This window comes from Spodoptera frugiperda, chromosome 21 (genome assembly GCF_023101765.2).
Source record: "Spodoptera frugiperda isolate SF20-4 chromosome 21, AGI-APGP_CSIRO_Sfru_2.0, whole genome shotgun sequence".
Lineage (NCBI taxonomy): Eukaryota > Metazoa > Arthropoda > Insecta > Lepidoptera > Noctuidae > Spodoptera > Spodoptera frugiperda.
In genome coordinates, this window is record NC_064232.1 from 2,366,976 (window position 1) to 2,385,972 (window position 18,997).

An 18,997-nucleotide genomic window follows, 5' to 3' on the forward strand; every position below is an offset into this window, starting at 1 on the left:
CTACAGGAGGACAGGTAAATAATCGTCCACCCCCCCTCCCCCCTAAATATTCAAATTATAGAAATCACCCCCTAACAGTTTGATCGTAAAATGGAAAAATCACGTCATTGGTCAATATTTTCCCTCCAAACCACACAGTTTTCCACGGAAACCGACAATTGTTAAATACTGCTATCTCGTTCTTACACGCCGTCACGGTCTATGCAACTTTATAGCTGTCTCGCTCTGTCGCAAGGGGTGAAACGCACTGTTTACGTATGTTGTCAGTGCCTTCTCAGTTTAAACTAATGACGGACGTACGGACACAAACAAATTAGTGTTTTTTTTTAATAAAAAAAAAGCGTAATAGACAATTAAAATTAAGTAGTGTTACGTATGTACATGTGTTAAAAAAAAGTGATCAGAATACGATACACGCGAACTCAGTGACGGTTCGATGCCCATACTAATTTTGCAATGAAATGTGATTTTAAAAAGTGAAAACTTTATATAAAAAAGTTACTTTAAACACTCGATACATTGTATCACATAGCAAGAGTACATAAGAGTTATTCATTCGTAAAAAAATCTAAAAAAAAAAAAACAATTGATAATAATCAAAGAATCAGTAACGAAATAAAGTAACAAACTCACGTAACAAGTTATTCAGTCGTAAAAATCGGAAAAAAAAACAAACAAAAAAATATATATATTTGAAATTTGACATTAAAAAATCATTCAATTTTGATCTACCCCGCAATGTGTCACATCGGGTGTGTTCTTGACGCAACGTGATTTAAAAAGTAAAAATAAAAAAATGTGTGTTTTGTAAATTAAAATGGAATATACTTGGCATATGGAGGACGGCGGCCAGGAATCGAATTCACGGACCACCCGGTCGCAGAGTAGAAGCCAAGGTAACTTTTACTTTGTTAACCTGAATCCAGCGAAGACCCTCCTAGGGGGATTTTACCCTGCAGTGGGCAGATCGTAGCTGAAAATAAATAAATCCCGAATCTTGTAGAATAGCAACTATCGAGTTTTTTGGTTATTTAGAAGAACAGATTTTTTTTTTATTAGAATGCCGGTAACCGAGCGGACGTATTACCTGATGGTAAGCAATCGCCGCCGCCCATGGACACTTGAAACACCAGAGGCTTTACAAGTGCGTTACCGGCTTTTTGGGAGTTAGGAATTTAAGGGTTGTTGTTCGGGATTGGGGATAGGGAAGATTGGGAAGGGGGGAATTTAGCCTCCGGTAACCTCACTCACGCAACGAAACACAACGCAAGCGTTGTTTCACGTCGGTTTTCTGTGAGGCCGTGGTATCACTCCTGTCGAGCCGGCCCATTCGTGCCGAAGCATGACTCTCCCACAGATGTTTTACAAGACAGTTGATATAATGTTTGCCTTTCAAATGTACATTTATAGTTAATAACTTCACTCCCGAAGTCTACTAATCGCTTACCATCATCGTCTGTTAATTTGCCCCCCAGCCTACGAAAAACATCCAGATCTTTTCTTTATTTCGGAATCAATTATCTATTGCCTTTCTTTTATTTCTTTCTGCCCCTTTTCCAATCTCAAATAGATTCAACACAACAATCATGTCACATCTTCATACCAAATCACATCAACTACTACTATGAAAGGCATGGCTGAGGCGAGAGGGAGTGTCAGACTATTAATGTCTAAAAACTAGCCCGATCCTAGTCTTGCTTTTCGAGCCGGAGCCCCGGTAAACCCGCTAGGTAGTCCGCAGCTCCGGATTAAGCATCAGCCCTACTGGGCCCCATCTGTAGTGGTCTGATGGTTCTTTGAGGCGCAAGTTGAACACGACAGATATGAAATTTAGAACAACACTAGGTTACCGTTTAGAATAGGACATAAGATACTTTTTATCCCAGGGGAACTCGGGTGAAACCGCAGGCTGAAGCTAGTAGATAGTTTTATACAACCAGTACTCCCTATATCGCTGTACAGTAAGAGCTCTTTTATTATTGTTACAGACAGACAACTGACTAAAACTTAACCTATTGTCATAACATTCAAATGTAAACTAAGACAGTTAATTTCAACGTTTGGTTACTTAGTCCAGTCGATTTAGTATTTTCCAATTTGGAAGCGTCTATCTTTCAAACGATCGATTTTGACGAAAAATAGTTTTAGGAACCATGACGTATTTTTAATGTCCTATCCATAGAGAACAATCACGGATAGTTTAGATGAAAAAAATTTTTTTGAAGAGATGCAGTGACCGCGCGCTCTCCGCCCTCTATCTCGAAAACGGTTCACCGTATAAAAAAAAGTTTACACAAAAGTTGTAGAGAATTTTGTATTCTACAATATTGGTATTAAATGCAAATACCAAAAACCCATAGGAAATGAGATATTTCCAAAAAACCGCAAAAAAAACAATTTATGGGACCTTTGGACCTTAAAATTTAATAGTTGCTTACACCCTACCATATGTAGGTTTTGAGACAAGTTTTAGGGGGTCAATATACAAGTATATACAAAATTACAGCTGGGTATCTCGCATTCCGAGATTCTTACCTAATTTAACCTTATTTGACTGGACTAACTCTCCAATCTGCGTTTGGAAGTCTGAATGATTAAACTCATACATGACCGTGAATGATCTGAACTTAAATGTGTAGTAGAGTAAGAGTTAGTTATCAGATCTTTTGGTAAAATTTGTAGTTGTAACAGCAGTTATTTTTTTCTAAAGAATGACACGGCGTTAGGAATGTTTCCTAATGTTTAATAGTTAGGCGAAAATTGGATGTTCTGTTGAAACATTAATGTTTTACCAGCATCTGCCATCGGCTTCGCTTGCGTTCCCATGGTATAAAAAGTATAATTTCACTTATCAGCTCATACGCAGTCTGTATACCAAATTTCATCAAATTCCGTATGATATGAAGATGTAATAGCTAAGTTGTGTAACTATGTGACCGTTTCCACTGAAACTAAGCTATGTAGCTATGCAAGGAATATGCGCAGCTCGGATAAGTAATGTATCGATAGTATAAAGCCATCCATAGCACGCATCTTTACAAATAAAAAACATAGCTTAGTTGAGTCCGTTTCCACCAGTATTAAGCCATAAAGAATATGGTAGATGAAAGCCAAACGCATCCACAACAACGTAGCATAGGACATCTCCGATGGAAAAACACCCTGTGCTTAACGTTTTGGAAAATGATTTCAATGTCAACTTATCTTCAAAAATAATCAGCATTTTTGAACTTAAATTCTTCAGCAAAAACAAAAACTATATAAATACCAAACGCGTCGATGTACGCGTAAAAATATTTCAGTATACGACGGGCGATTAATGGAGCGTTGCCCGCTTTCGTACTAAGTATGTATTTAAAATAGAATTATTAATTCGTACACACATACGTACAAACATACCGGTTTTACTAATAACTACGCTCGACTTGACCGATGTCCCTAATTCGCTACTACGATTAGATTTTTCGTTTTTGTGATCTTTGTAAACTTACTTTTAAGTTACTATCAAATCATCTCCTGGTTTCATTCGCTCCTTGGTTTTATTTAGCCTTCCTCGGTAAATGCACAGAGAATTTACTAATCATCCAACACAAAAAGATTTTTTCAAATACTTCTTTAGGGATTAGGGAGAGTAACAGCATGGCGTAATACTTAACAACTGTACCTATGGAAGGGTTAAAATCTCATTCACACGATTCACATTTTCCGGAGCTGCAGACTACCTATCGGGTTACCGGGGCTCCGGGTCGAAAAGCAGGAGTAGGAACGGGGTGGTTTTTAGTCAGTACGAGTCTGACACCTCTCTCTCGCCTCGCCCCAGGCGGGAGAAGTCATTGGATGATTATCCCCCTTTAAAAAAAAGAGATTGGGGAGGGAGTAACTGGGCCTTCGATAACCTCACTGAGGCCGTGATATCGCTCCTGTCGAGCTGGCCCATTCGTGCCGAAGCATGGCTCTCCCACACTTAAAACTTGTCACCTACGGACCAATAATTGATAACCACTGAATCTACTTAAATCATCGGATATGACAGCCCTAAGTAGTTCCAATAGACCGGTTCTAATTGGTTAATGAACACACTGTTTGATGTGTAGGTAATTAAATAATTAGCTCTATATAAAAACTGTGTCAGGTGTACGCGTGTGCGTAGTTGTATGTGTATGTACTGTATATAACGGGACAGCTATGTATGTGACTAGTTGGAAGTATACAACGTGTAACAAAATACCCATATACATCAAGAAGCCCTGATGAATACAGGTTGAATAGAATCTCTACACAAAGTTTCAGCTTAAAATACGCTTAAAAAAAAATTAGTACCAAATACTTGATATCGCATAGTTCTTGATTTCAAATCATACAAACGTGTCACAACACTACAGGGATCACTCGCTAATATTACGAAACATTTCTTCTGTCAATATGATCGCCTAGTGCCTGTCTATCTAATTTTGATCCGCGCGGCGGTGCGATTTGAAAAATTCATAACTTGGTACTATGAAAACATGAGTTTAAAAACCCTTCCCGTATCCCGATATGTAACGGGGTGGTTTTTAGTCAGTAAGAGTCTGACACTCCCTTTCACCAGACCCAGGGCGGAAGAAGTCATTGGATGATTTTTGCCCTTTCCGTCTTAGACTGCCAATAGAAAACTGTTGAAGGCAAATCCTCCGCTAACGTCAGTCACCGGTGATCCCCTTGGCGTTTAAAGTGTTAAAAAAATAACTCCGTCGTTACTCACGTAACTGTTTGATGAGGAACTCAACTAGTTTCAAACCAGGCTAGAGGTTCACATTCATTAGGCTTCTTCTCACACGTAGTAGTATAGGTATGTCAATCGGGGCAGTGACTGGACAATCGGATGCCACGCATCGCGTACCGGAGTCGATTCCCGCACAGACCAACGCTTTGTGTGATCCACAAATTGTTATATAAGTTTTTAAACTGACATGGTCACTAACACTATTATTAGAACTTATGACGGGATATTTACCATGCTTATTTATGTTTATGACTTTCCGATATTTCGGCACTGTTGCAAGCGCCATGACTACAAAGTGTTGTTTCGGGTCTGAGTGTAATGTGTATGTGAACGTGTAAGTTTGTAAACGCACCCACGACAAAGGAGAAAATCCTAGTGTGGGGCAAAGTTTACAAAAAAAAACACTACTATGTACTACATACTTATTATTTACCTTCCCCATTCCCGAACAACAACCCTTAAATTCCTAACTCCCAAAAAGCCGGTAACGCACTTGTAAAGCCTCTGGTGTTTCAAGTTTCCATGGGCGGCGGCAATCGCCGCCGCCCTGATGACCTGATGGTAATCAATCGCTTACCATCAGGTAATACGTCTGCTCGATTATCGATGTTTCATAAAAAAAAAACTATATTAAATATCGTAATAATACATGCACGTGTTGTATAAATAAATGTACCATATCTTAGTATATCTAATGGATTCTATAATAATATACTTAAGCAGGTAACTACTCATATTTCTTACTTATTTATTTATTTATTTATTCATTTTCCATATAAATTACATTACAATATACTAAGCCCCACAAAACCGTTTTAATAGTTTGACTGTTAAAACTGTTTGACTTGTTCGAGTTTATCTAATTATATATGTTGATGCATCATTCGTCTCTTGCGCATCTCCACCAACAGGGCAGACAAAATAAACATTATCAACAACCCGTGACAGTCCACTACTTGACTATGAGCCTCCTCTACATAAGGGGGGTATGTTCCACGCTTGGCAAGTTTAAAAGGTTCAGGTTTATTTATTTTTTTTAATCGATAAAAACGAATGCTTGACTACAATCCCACCTGATGGTAAGTAGTGATGTAATCGTTGATGGTGATGTTTTACTAGTTTATTAAGAGCCTATTCACTCTAGACTTGAAGACGCCACATTGTAATCCGATGGAAAAACCGCAGCATTCAGATTGTTCCATTCCTTCGATGTAAGCGGAATAAAAGAAACAAACAAACAAGTTTCGACAACAAGGATGGATACTCTTCAGCTTTATAATATTAGTATAGATTACTTAGCTCTTCTTTTTCTTAGTTGTTACACTCTTGGCAGAGTGGTTCTGGTCGTCATGTAGGTGTGGAGGCAAGCTTTACAATTCGTTGCACACTCCTCGCGCACTGCAACCTCTCCGTACATTGGCAGATATGATCATTGAATTCAATTTTAATGTTTTTGTTTTAAAAAAACGTTGCCCCACATTAGGATTTTCTCCTGTGTCGTGGGTGCGTTTACAAACATACAAGTTCACATGCACATGACACCCAGACCGGAAACAACAATTTGTGGATCACACAAAGCGTTGGTCTGTGCGGGAATCGACTCCGCTACGCGATGCGTGGCAGCCAGTTGTCGAGCCACCGCACCAACCGTGCAGTCAATTATTTTGATCAAAAAATTTGATCTGTCCATCGCATCGGTGACATGCCACGCGCTCTTCGCCTTCAATCTTCACTTGCTTAACAAGATGCTTATCTAGTAACTCTCAAATATGGAGTCCATTACTCCAATCTTAGACTCGTTCGCAGAAATATAACAGATCTAATCCAAAATCTTTAAAAACAGACAGACAGACTTAATTAAGCCACTGATGCAGATACAGGTTGCTTTCAACCGGTCGATCTGAAAGTCATTTGTGGAGGTCTATTTAAGGCAGTGGACGTCTTGTAGCCTGATATAAGTCTTAAGCTTAATACGCACCCTAATCCGGAGCTGTGGACTACCTAGCGAGTTTACCGGGGCTGGAAAAGCAGGAGTAGGAACGGGGTGGATTTTAGTCAGTAAGAGCCTGACACTCCCTCTCGCTTCGCCCAAGGCGAGACAAGCCATCGTATGATTTTCTCTTGAATAAAGATGTTTAAAAGTGCTATTCTGCTGTCACATTAAGCTAAACTTGAATATAAATTAACTAATAACAGTAATACAGAGTAATGTCCGTCCGCACCGATATCACGCCGTAGCGCGCTGGCCGGTAATACGAGACGTCTGCTCGGTGATAAGCGCGTCCGATGTACCGGCGTACTCTCAAACTGTTTAGAATTGACCCACTCTTTATTCCTAAAGAGTCGGTAATACTCCTTTACCGACTTTAAGTAACACTGTGCAGGAAGTACTTTGATAATGTTTAGCCTGTGTGATTCACCACACTCTGTATACGTTAGATTCGTTTTAATTTCATTTTGAGTAATTACTGTTATCGATTACTTGTCCATTGTTTTTTAATATTTGTGAAAACTTGTAATTGGCCATCATTTAGTTATTGTTTTTTTAATTATCTTAAGTTGTTAGCTGTAAGTTTTCCGAAAATGTAAAATAAAATAAAATAAGAGTCGGTAAAGGAGTATTGTTTTTGTTAGTAAAGAAGTCAGTTGGTTTTTGTAATGTCAGCCCCAACTTTATGTTATTTTACTGTCCACAAATTGCTGTTTCAAGTCTGATATTGAAGTATGTATACAGTATGGAGATCACTCATATGGTTTAAATGAAACTACAAGTAGTACTCGTCCACAGAATAATACAACTAAATATTTCAACGAAAACTCCATAATAAATAATTAAATGAATCAAGTATTGAATTCTGTGTGAACAGCTCCATGTTTCTTGACCACAGAAGAGCTGTAATGTTGTAGGTTGTCTAGGAATGTTACAAATGTGTGGTGCGGTTGTTGAAATGCCGTATTTGTAAAAGTGTTCAAATTAAATCAGAGAGACAAATGCACTTTTTGGTTTACCTACTGGGCCTATTTCGCTCATTTTTCGTACATTGTCAGCCAAGATGATAACAAATACTTATGTGGATTAAATTAAGTCTTAAGAGGTTTCCCCATACGTAATGTGAATTTGTATGTTTGTTAACACACTGACTGACACTTAATTCAAAGTTTCGATAAATCGAAAGTGATAACTGTGTGTGAAAAAAAAACGAGAAAAAAATTAAATCTTGTATAAAGCGTGGACTGAAAAACAATCGGTAATTAATTTTGGCTATATACAAATTATACATAGATGTTTTAACAGCAATTATAAACATTATCATTTAATTTTTAGGCATAATAACTTAATCATACTATAGTTACATTCACACATTACAAATGACGGATAAATTAGTTATTTCGTTCACCGAACCGCGTAATAATTTCAACGCTAATGTCTAAAATATGCCAATAATTTTACGCGCGATAAGAATTTCGCATTTTTATTTATATTTTTATCTCCAAAACATTTCAAGTTGGAACAATGGCTGTAGGCTATGGCGCCAAATACGTCATAGAGTCTGCTGTGTTTTTTTTTAATCTACTCTCGACGATGATACGCGACGTCAATGGATTTTTGTTTTATTAATAATCTGTGCTAATGTTATGATTTATGAAATTGATACGCCTTTTTTACCCGACTGCGCCAGAAGGAGGGTTATGTTTTTATCTTTCTTTTTATCATTTGAGGTTCCGTGTTTGGGTTTTTGTATTTTTTATTTTAGTTAGTTTTATATTCTAAGATCTTGACCGAGAAATATCTGTTGATAACTATTTCAATATCTTAGCGTTTCTGCCCCTTGTTCATTTAAATTGTTTTTGACATTAAACAATCGTCTTCTCAAACTAGCCAATAAGCAAACTGAATTAAGTTTTCCAATACAGATAAAACGCACTCAAATCTAAAAGAACTAAAAATGAAGAAGCTAATCTCACTTTGTAGGAATAAATTAAGTAATGAATATCTATACTTCTATACTTCTATACTATACTAATATTATAAAGCTGAAGAGTTTGTTTGTTTGTTTGAACGCGCTAATCTCCGGAACTACTGGTCCGAATTGAATAATTCTTTTTGTGTTGGATAGTGCATTTATCGAGGAAGGTTATAGGCTATAAAACATCTCGCTATGACCAATAGGAGCCGAGCAGAGCGGGTGAAACCGCGCGGAAGTAGCTAGTATTATTATAAACCTAATCTTTCCAATCCCCGATTCCCCAACAACCCTTAAATTTCTAACTCCCAAAAGGTCCCGGCAACGGACTTGTAACGCCTCTAGTGTTTGGAGTGTCCATGGGCGGTGGCGATTGCTTACCATCAGGTGATCAGTCTGCTCGTTTACCTTATTAAATTCTTATTCTATAAAAAAAAACAAAGAGCAAATATAATATTATTATAATTGTACTCATATTTTCAAAACAAACTACATATGTTTGTATATCATTAAATAAAAAAGGTAATTTAAAAAACTAAAAAACCCGACTGCGTTTCTTTATAATATGAAAATGAAAAAACCCTAAAACAAGAATACAAGAAAAATTTAAGCAGTCGGGATCCATTCTAGAAAGCCCTATGGTAGTAGCGGTAGCGGTATGTGCCCTCGCTAAGTCTTCATATTTAATTTTTTCTTGTATTCTTGTTTTAGGGCTTTTTCATATTATAAAGAAACGCAGTCGGGTTTTTTAGTTTTTGAAATTACCTTTTTTATTTTAGTTTCTTTTAGTTTCATTATTTTTATATTTTGATATATCTAGAGTCACTCTCACAGTAAATACGAATCAAACGACCCCTATCAAGCTGAAATCCATCGAGTCGTTCAGGCTAGAGTGAGCAATATTCGAATTTGGCGCCAAAAACCGCCATTTTGTTGTTTTATTATTTTGATATATCCAGTATCACTCTCATAGTAAAAACGAATCTAACGACACCTCTCAAGCCAAAATCCGTCAAGCCGTTTAGGCTGCAGAGCGTGCCAAACAATTATACATACATACTTACATATATACATACATACTTACTTACATACATACATACTCTCGAAAAACATAACCCTCCTTCTGGCGCAATCGGGTAAATAGATAATTTAGCTGTTCGATTTGGCCCCATAAGGTAAAATAATTTAAGATAAAAATGGACTAACTTTTAGCACTCAGTCGTCTACAAAAACGATATTTGCCTTTCCGTTCCAGAAAAAAAAACGACCTTAATGCTTTATGGGTAGACAGCCAACCGTTTATGGTCAATTGGGCCTTTGTCGACCGTTTTATGAATGAGTATATCAATGCCCAGTCACTATTCAACTGAATATAATAATATAGTTGCTAAAGTATACGCCAGATGTCGTCATGTCCGCATTGTTTGGTATGATGATTATAGCGCCACCTATCTGGTCTAAATGTGAAGCTACGGTCTTTTTTTAAAGGGGGAAATATCATCAAATCCCTTCACCCGCTTGGGGTGAGGTGAGAGAGTGTCAAACTCTTACTGACTAAAAACCACCCCGTTCCTATTTCTGCTTTTCGAGCCGGAGCCCCGGTAAACCCGCTAGGTAGTCCGCAGCTCTGGGAAGCTAGGCAAGCTTGGAGGTTAAGCAACACCTAAAACAAAGTTTAAGTGTGGGAGAGCCATGCTTCGGAACCAGTGGGTCTGCTCAGCCTCAGAGAAAACCGACGTGAATAAGTAAGGTTACTGGAGGTTGTGTGAGTGAGGTTACCGGAGGCCCAATTACCCCCCTCCCCAATCTCCCTAATCCCCGAATTCCAAACAATTTTAAAATTCCAAACCCTCAAAAGACCGGCAACGAACGCCTCTGATGTTTTGGGTGTCCATGGTCGTTGCTTACCATCAGGTGATCCGTCTGCTCGTTCACCAACGTGTTTTATTTTCGAAAATTACGGTTATTAATACCATGTGCATTTTCACGGATCACTAGCGCCCCCTAACGTAGGGGTGACTTACTATTTAGCTCACAAATTAGCGTGTAAGGTAAGCAATATCGCCCTGTTCAATAAACTGTGTGATTTGGTCAAATAAATAATATTTACCTATTACAGAGGGGTTGGTAGAAAGCAGGTGTTTCTTTTCGTTATTGTTTTAATGCTGTATACATGTTTGTTTGCTTGTTTGCGTAGAGTGCAATATGAGAACGATTTGGGGATCTATACAACGTGTAACAAAATACCCATATACATCAAGAAGCGCTGATGAATACAGGTTGAATAGAGTCTCTACACGAAGTTTCAGCTTAAAATATGTTTAAAAAAAAATTGGTACCAAATACTTGGTATCGCATGGTTCTTGATTTTAAATCATACAAACATGTCACAACACTACATGGGTCACTCGCTAATATTACGGTACGAAACATTTCTTCTGTCAATCTGATCGCGTAGTACCTGTCTATCTAATTTTGAATCACGCGGCGGCGCGATTTGAAAAATTCATAACTTGGTACCATGAAAAAATTAGTTTAAAAAACCCTTACCGTATCGTTTGTTATGTTATCTAGAAGCCGTGTACTTGATATGTATATGTATACCCCCTTTTTGTTACACGTTGTATAGAATAGTGTTGTTAGTATTGTAGATTTTGAAACAAATCTAGGTAAAGTGGCAGATATGAATTATCCACCGTGCTTTTTAGGGTTCCGTAGCCAAATGGCAAAAAACGGAACCCTTATAGATTCGTCATGTCTGTCTGGCCGTCCGTCCGTATGTCACAGCCATTTATTTTCGAAACTGTTGGGCCTACATAGTTAAAACTTTCTAGGTTGTTGTATTCCGGTAACCGCTATTCGAATTTTGATCCTGTATTAATTCTAATGGTATTAAAAGCATATTTTCCTTGTAAATCGACTGACTATCAAATAGACAATTAATTCAATAATGGACCAAGATCGTAATTAAAATATGAAATCTTAATATAGGAAGGTTATCAGCTCATCGAATATTATCACTAGTAAACTAATAAACTATCCTTGAACCAAATTATATTAGTTTGCACTTACTTCTCATTCTGGGTCAACAAACATATTATTTACGAAAATTGTCACGCCTTCTGACTCTGAAGGGGTAGGCAGAAGTGTACATTACGGGACGTAATGCCACAATTCCAGACTTCGTGGTTCTACCGAAAAAAGCCCACCTGTACTTTGCCCGACTCGGGAATCGAACCCATGACCCCTTGCCCGGCAGTCGCATGTGCGATCACTCGACCAACGTGGCAGTCTTAGTAAGTTACTTCGAATTCTGGGTTAGAAAACAATTATTATTTATGAAAATAATATCAATACCATTTGTCACCATCCCTACTCTTCCCACGGGTGTCTTAAGAATCACCTAAGGGACTACACATTTGACAGAGACTGGACTTTCTAATAAACCTGAACCTTTTTAACTGCGATCTCACAACTACGCAAGCGTTGTTTCACGTCGGTTTTCTATGAGGCCGTGGTATCACTCCGGTCGAGCCGGCGCATTCGTGCCGAAGCATGGCTCTCCCACAGTTAGCCGAACCAACTAAGAGATATTGGATTATGATCGGTTATTTCAGACTTTAACCAAGATACTAAAGTTTCGTTTCGTGTTATCAGAACATAAATATAATGAGTAAACTTCATAGCATTGCGGCTATTATCTTAAATATCAGGTCAAGGGAGCCGTTGACATAATTGTGCCAATCAATTATTCACTAGTTAGTATTCTATCTATAGTATTTGTAGCTCTTAACATAACAATACATATTTTAAGTGTGAAAGAGACATGTTTTGCATATATGCAAGAGCTCCACTGGAGTGATGCCACGGCCTCGAAGAGAAACGACGTAAAACGTTGGCCCAATTACCCCTCTCCCCAATCTTCTCAATCCCTCTAACAACCATTAAATTCCTAACCCCCACAAGGCTGGCAAAGCACTTGTAACAGTTCTGATGTTTCGGGTATCCATGGGCAGCGGCGATGGCTTACCACCAGGTGATCCGTCTGCTCGTTTATCGGCTTATACCATAAAAAAATCAACTGCTAAAACGTTTGGACGTATTTTGGCATAACTAGACTTCGATTACTAGGGATTTCTAACACTATACATTCACATTGATTTTCTATGAGGCCGTGGTATCACTCCGGTCGAGCCGGCCCATTCGTGCCGAAGCATGGCTCTCCCACAATTCTTACTACCTAGATATACAATGGAATATACAGCAGATGAACTGAACAAAAAATTAAAATAAAGCAGAAACTACCGCGAGTTTAATGTCGAAGTGACAACACGCCGCGTTGTAGAGATTCAGTAATATTAATGAGCAAACACAGTAGAGTGCAGAAATACCATTCTTTAATAATAGATTTGCCGACAACTGTTTTGTGTCGTGAAATCGTTAATTTTAGCAGATTTTTTAAATTACTTGAACAACAACATACGATGTAGCATAGCACTACTCTGGTGGAAATTACGCTTACCTCTTTTCGCAGTTAATTTTATGTTAAAAACCAGATCCATTAAAATATTAAGATTGGTTTCTTTTTAACGTTGATAAGTCTGCGTTTGGCCACCAACCGACGACACAAACTTAGAAAGTACCTATTCACTCTGACCTTGAAAAGACCGATCTTTAAATATAAATTAAATAGACTTTTTAAATATTACATAATATACACACATAGACTTATACTTCTGTCTTCCCCACACAGTGAACGAGTCGTGCACAAGCCATTCACCTCAATCCTTTCACTTCAAACATCACTTATTCAAGCAGTGCCGTCGACTCCTGCGCATGATTATCTGTAGGGTCCCTCGGGTTGCCAGTTAATTATTTTTATATCGTTCTTAATGTTGCATTATGTCATATTATATTTTATTTATGGATCGATGATTCATTTTTGTGCCGATAAAGTATTTTTAATTGGATTTTTTTTATTATTTTCGAATTTGCGGTTCCTGGGTTAGGCAAAGTCAAATTCTTATTAGTAGTACGGAAACTAGACTAGATAGATAGATAGATAGATAGGGTATGAAAAGTACACATCAATTAATCAATTTAGTGAGTTTTTTTTTTTTGACTTTTTGGTATGTTTATTAAATTAATGAGAAATTATCAGACACATATTTTCAAACGGTTTTATTTCTAGCTTGCCTCGTACGTTTGTTTTGGTAAAATCCTATCACCCAAGTCAGCTCATACCCTATCTGTATACTAAATTTCATCAAAATCCGTTCAGTAGTTTCAGCGTTATTGACGGACAAACATCCAAACAAACAAACTTTCACATTTATAATATTATAAGTGTGATTAGTTTTTTCAATTTAACATGAAATGGGTGTGGTATCGTAAATAAGTATCAACAGCATATGACAGTCCACTGCCGGACTATGGGCTTCCTCTACATAAGAGAGTTTGCCACAATTTCCACACAGGCAGTAGGGATTGCAATCCGGTATCATTTTCAATCCGGCCGGATTTCACCGGATTGATGCTAATCCGGTCGGATCCGGTCGGATCCGGCCGGATTTTAAAGTTACTTAAGGCCTAGTATTTAGTGGTTTTTAGTTTTAATAATAATGTATAAAAAGAAAATAAAATACGTATTTATGGAAAATAAAATCAATTATAATTATATTATTTAGTTTTAATTGTAATTTTTGGTACTATTTGTAGTAAATCAAAATAATGAAACTATTTTTAATAATAAAGTAATTATTTAATAATAAGGTAATTAGTCTGACTCTCACTTATTGCTGTACCTATTTATGTAAGTATGTATCTGAAAGTACTTAAGTAATAATAATACTATTAAACTCTTATTAATAATCTACACAGTTATATAACAAAACAGTATTTTAAATTTGTACTTACAAAATCAACAACTTCAGTTCATAATCCTAAGAAACAAAACAAGAAGCATTTATTTTTTGCAATGCAAAATTCAAATAAAAATTATTTCTGTGCCTGAAAAATCGATCTAAGAAAACAAATAGTGTTTATTGTACTGTCTCCTAGTCTGCTTCTGATGGCACTACAAATATATAATCTGCGGCAGAAAAGGCCCTTTCTGCCTCAACACTGGTTGGCCTAATCGCCATCAAGTAACTGTAGATCAGCTAAATGTGTTTTCCTTTGACTCCTTCTACTTCATACGCTTACGCTTCATACTTCAGACATTTCTTTTTTAAGTATTTTCACATAATCTGTTTCTTTTTTAGCATTAACTTTCCCCCTATACCCTTTTTTTTCTTGCAGGATTTGATTTCCTTATTTTTTCCTTCACCAGACACGTCTAGCGATCTGGCAACCTCGCGCGCGTGTGACGTTCCCAGATCGCGTTCGCGTATTTTTTGCTTTACCGGATCCGCCACCGGATCCGGCGCAGACTCACCGGATCCGGTAGGTCCAAAAACACGCCGGATCCGCCGGATTACCGGATCCGCCGGACCGGATTGCAATCCCTAACAGGCAGGCTAGGAAATCGCAATTTAAAAGGTTCAGGTTTATCAGAGAGCGCTACTGTCTCTGTCTCGGTCTCGGTCTCTAATGCCGTGTTTACATTACGCTAGTATTTCAATCCAGTAACGAATACATAGCAGATATCTCTCGCTTCTGTCCCAAAATCGAAGCGAGAGAGAGTTACTAAATACTCGCTACTCGACTAAAATGCTAGCATAGTGCGAACAAGCCATGACAAACGTGTAGCCCTTAAAGGTACGTATCGTACGCATTCCATATGACGTCATCAGCACGCATCGCATGTAGGCATTGCCGATGATGCGGTCCGTACGATGCGGATCAGTGGACGCAGTTGTATGAGTTTTTATACAAGACTAACTAAAATCCGTTGCGTGCCATGCGTATGATTTTACGCTCTTTCGACACAAGAAATGTAGGGATCACACGACATCTATACTAATATTATATATTATAAATAAATAATTTATATAATATCATAAAACTGAAGAGTTTGTTTGTTTGTTTGTTTGAACGCGCTAATCTCCGGAACTACTGATCCGATTTGAATAATTCTTTTTGGGTTGGATAGTCCATTTATCGAGGAAGGCTATAGGCTATAAAACATCACGCTATGACCAATAGGAGCCAAGCAGGGCTGATGAAACCGCGCGAAAGCAGCTAGTAATAAATAAATCCGATTTGAATAATTCGATAATTTTGGGTTGGATAGTCCATTTATCGAGGAAGGCTATAGGCTATAAAACATCACGCTATGACCAATAGGAGATCTCGATAGATACAGGGCGGATGAAACCGCGCGATAGCAGCTAGTAACTTAAATAAATTAACTATTAATGTACAGAACCTATAGCAATAATAGGTAAGTAACAAACACCTGGTTTTTCCCACATAACGATTAGAGGTAATAGCCAATAGGACCAGCAAATGCTTGCATAATTTATTATAGTAATAGTACATTACATTCTTGATTACTCGTCATGCATTGGTACACCGTGAAATAATATTAGCGGTGTTTGCTAATGTTATGCCTAAGTGTTTAAGAACATTGAGCCGTGTGATGGTAGCATAGAATACATTTCTCATCACCACTGAATGATGGTTTGCCTCAGTACATGTAAAGGGCACTTCTCTTATAGACCTGGAGCTGCGGCCTACCTAGCGGGTTTACCGGGGCTCCGGCTCGAAAAGCAGGAGTAGGAACGGGGTGGTTTTTAGTCAGTAAGAGTCTGACACTCCCTCTCGCCTCGCCCAAGGCGGGAGAAGTCATTGGATGATCTTCCCCCTCAAAAAGAGAAAAAAAAAGTTTTAAATGTTAAGTGTCGATCGATTCCCGGGTCGGGAGTGGTATTGCTCGGATTTTTCAGTATTTCGAAATTTTCTTAGTAGTAACACGGAGTCTGGAATTGTGTCCAGTATATGGCAATTGGCTCATCACCTATTACATGAGACTTATACCACAATGGTGTACATTGTATAGCGGCATTACGTGCCATAATGTGCACCTCTGCACATTACCTCTGCCTAAGCCTTGGGGGATAAAAGGCGTGACGTTAAGAGAAAAAAATAGGATTGGGTAATATTTTTTATATGTGCAGAAGATACATATTACACAAGGCCTGTCATTCACCTCCTGCGCATAGCGTGGCGTGCGACAAACGTGTGCGCAGCAAAGAAAGTGTCGAGCGCACACGCATGTTAATTGACAACCAATGTTGTTCCGTAATCCGTGCACTTCTAGTAGAAATAACTTACTACCGATTTCAATTGTCACCATAAAGTGTGCCATGCTTCGGCACGAATGGGTCGGCTCGACCGGAGTAATACCACAGCCTCACAGAAAACTGGCGTGAAACAACGCTTGTGTTGTGTGAGTGAGGTTACCTGAGGCCCAATTACCCCTTCCTAATCTTCTCAATCCCGTATACCCAACAACCCTTAAATTTCTAACCCCCAAAAGGCCGGCAACGCACTTGTAACTGACTTACCATCACGTGATCCGACTGTTCGATAAAAGAAACACAAATCACCTAAACCTTTTTTTTTGAGGGGGGAAGATCATCCAATGACTTCTCCCGCCTTGGGCAAGGCAAGAGGGAGTGTCAGACTCTTACTGACTAAAAACCACCCCGTTCCTTCTCCTGCTTTTCGACCCGGAGCCCCGGTAAACCCGCTAGGTAGTCCGCAGCTCCAAACCTAGAACAACAATTTGTGGATTACATAAATATTTTTCATGTGAGAGTAACCATGGGTGCGTTCACAAATATACAAACAATTTCACATACACATAACACGCCAATCCAGAACAACAAATTGGGAATCGTACCTGCGATTCCTCTTGTATTACGGGCGTTCGTGGGCGGCGCTGATCGCTTACCATCAGGCGATCTGTCTGTTCATTTGCCTATTAGTCTGTGGCGACACTGACAAGTGACAGATGACAGAAGTCGCACATAGACTATCGACGAGCAAATCAGTGGATGACGTCACAAATATCCTGCATCGCACATATGAAGTTTACATGCGAAATAACACGGATAGAAAATCCCAACGAACAACAGTTGGGCAGAAAGCCCGCCAGGCACGATCACCTCGCCTGGTCGGAGGATCCTCCTTTTCTTAGGGAACTTTACTCGCTGTTCCCTAAAAGTCCATTAAAAAAAAACAAAGAATTATTATGTCTTCGACCCAAAATTGCGATATATTTCACAACTGCCTATCCCCTAATAGACAGAACTATTTCATTAAACTTTGCTCATTTAAAGTTGAATCAAAATTTAGATCCCTTCACACTACATGTGTACGCGCATAGTAGGGTGCGGAAATCATGGTCGCGTGCGCATGCGTGTAACAAGCAAAGACAGTGAGCGTTGTCCGTCAAACCATACAAGTCGTACTATAACTAATGAGTTTTATAGTAGTGTAAATTGTGAGCGGTTTAAAAAAATATATATTAAAGGTAGGTACTTGTCGGGTTTACCGGGAATCCGATTCGCAGGAGTAGGAACGGGGTGGTTTTTAGTCAGTAAAAGTCTGACACTCCCTCTCGCCTCGCCCAAGGTGCGAGAAGTGAAGAAGGGTGATTTTCCACCCTCAAAAAAATAAGTTGTTAAAAAAGAAGTTGTTGTTTATTTAATTCTGACTATATTTTATTGAATTTGTATTTTAAGACTGCCTCGTTTGTCGAGTGGTTGCAAGTGCGACAGCCAGACAAGGAGTCTAGGGTTTGATTCAAGGGTCGGTGAAAGATTTTCGGATTTTCTAAACATTTTTAGTAGTAGCCTGGAATGGTGTCCAGTATATGGCAATAGGCTTACCCCCTATTGCATGGGACTTGTAACACAAATGGTGAAAAATAGGTGTACATTTGATTGTATAGCGGCATTGCGTGCAGTAATGTGCACCTCTGACTATCCCTTCGGGGATAAAGACTTGACGTTGTGTGTGTGTGTGTGTGAAATTTAATTTGTCATAGATACATACATCTCATGACAGTCCACTAATGGACTAGTCTAGAGGGCTTGCCACAATTTCACGCATAGTAAACGGTTCTTTTTTTCCTATCCCATGACTTCTCCCGCCTAAGCGAGGCGAGAGGGAGTGTGAAATGTTACAGTAGAAATTAAATAAGTGCTCTTATGACTATTTCTTTTCGGAATAAGAATGTGTATAGTAAGAGATGATGACAGGGTATGAAAATTAAAAATCTATTTAGTCTGTCAGTTATCTAATGAAAAAATATTATACA

At 38.4% G+C, this 18,997-nt stretch overlaps 1 protein-coding gene across 2 annotated transcripts in view; it reads left to right on the top strand.

Annotated features, from left to right (window-relative positions):
* Positions 1–18,997, top strand: part of LOC118280188 (uncharacterized) — an 87,428-nt gene that overhangs the window by 36,799 nt on the left and 31,632 nt on the right. Inside the window, exon 1 of one of the 2 annotated variants that reach the window (XM_050702022.1) lies at positions 645–896. The exons of the other annotated variant lie outside the window; for it this stretch is intronic. Coding sequence (XP_050557979.1) covers positions 818–896 — 79 coding nt within the window. The 5' untranslated portion in view covers positions 645–817. Of the gene's footprint in view, positions 1–644; positions 897–18,997 lie in introns of those variants that run through there. 2 annotated transcript variants of the gene reach the window in all.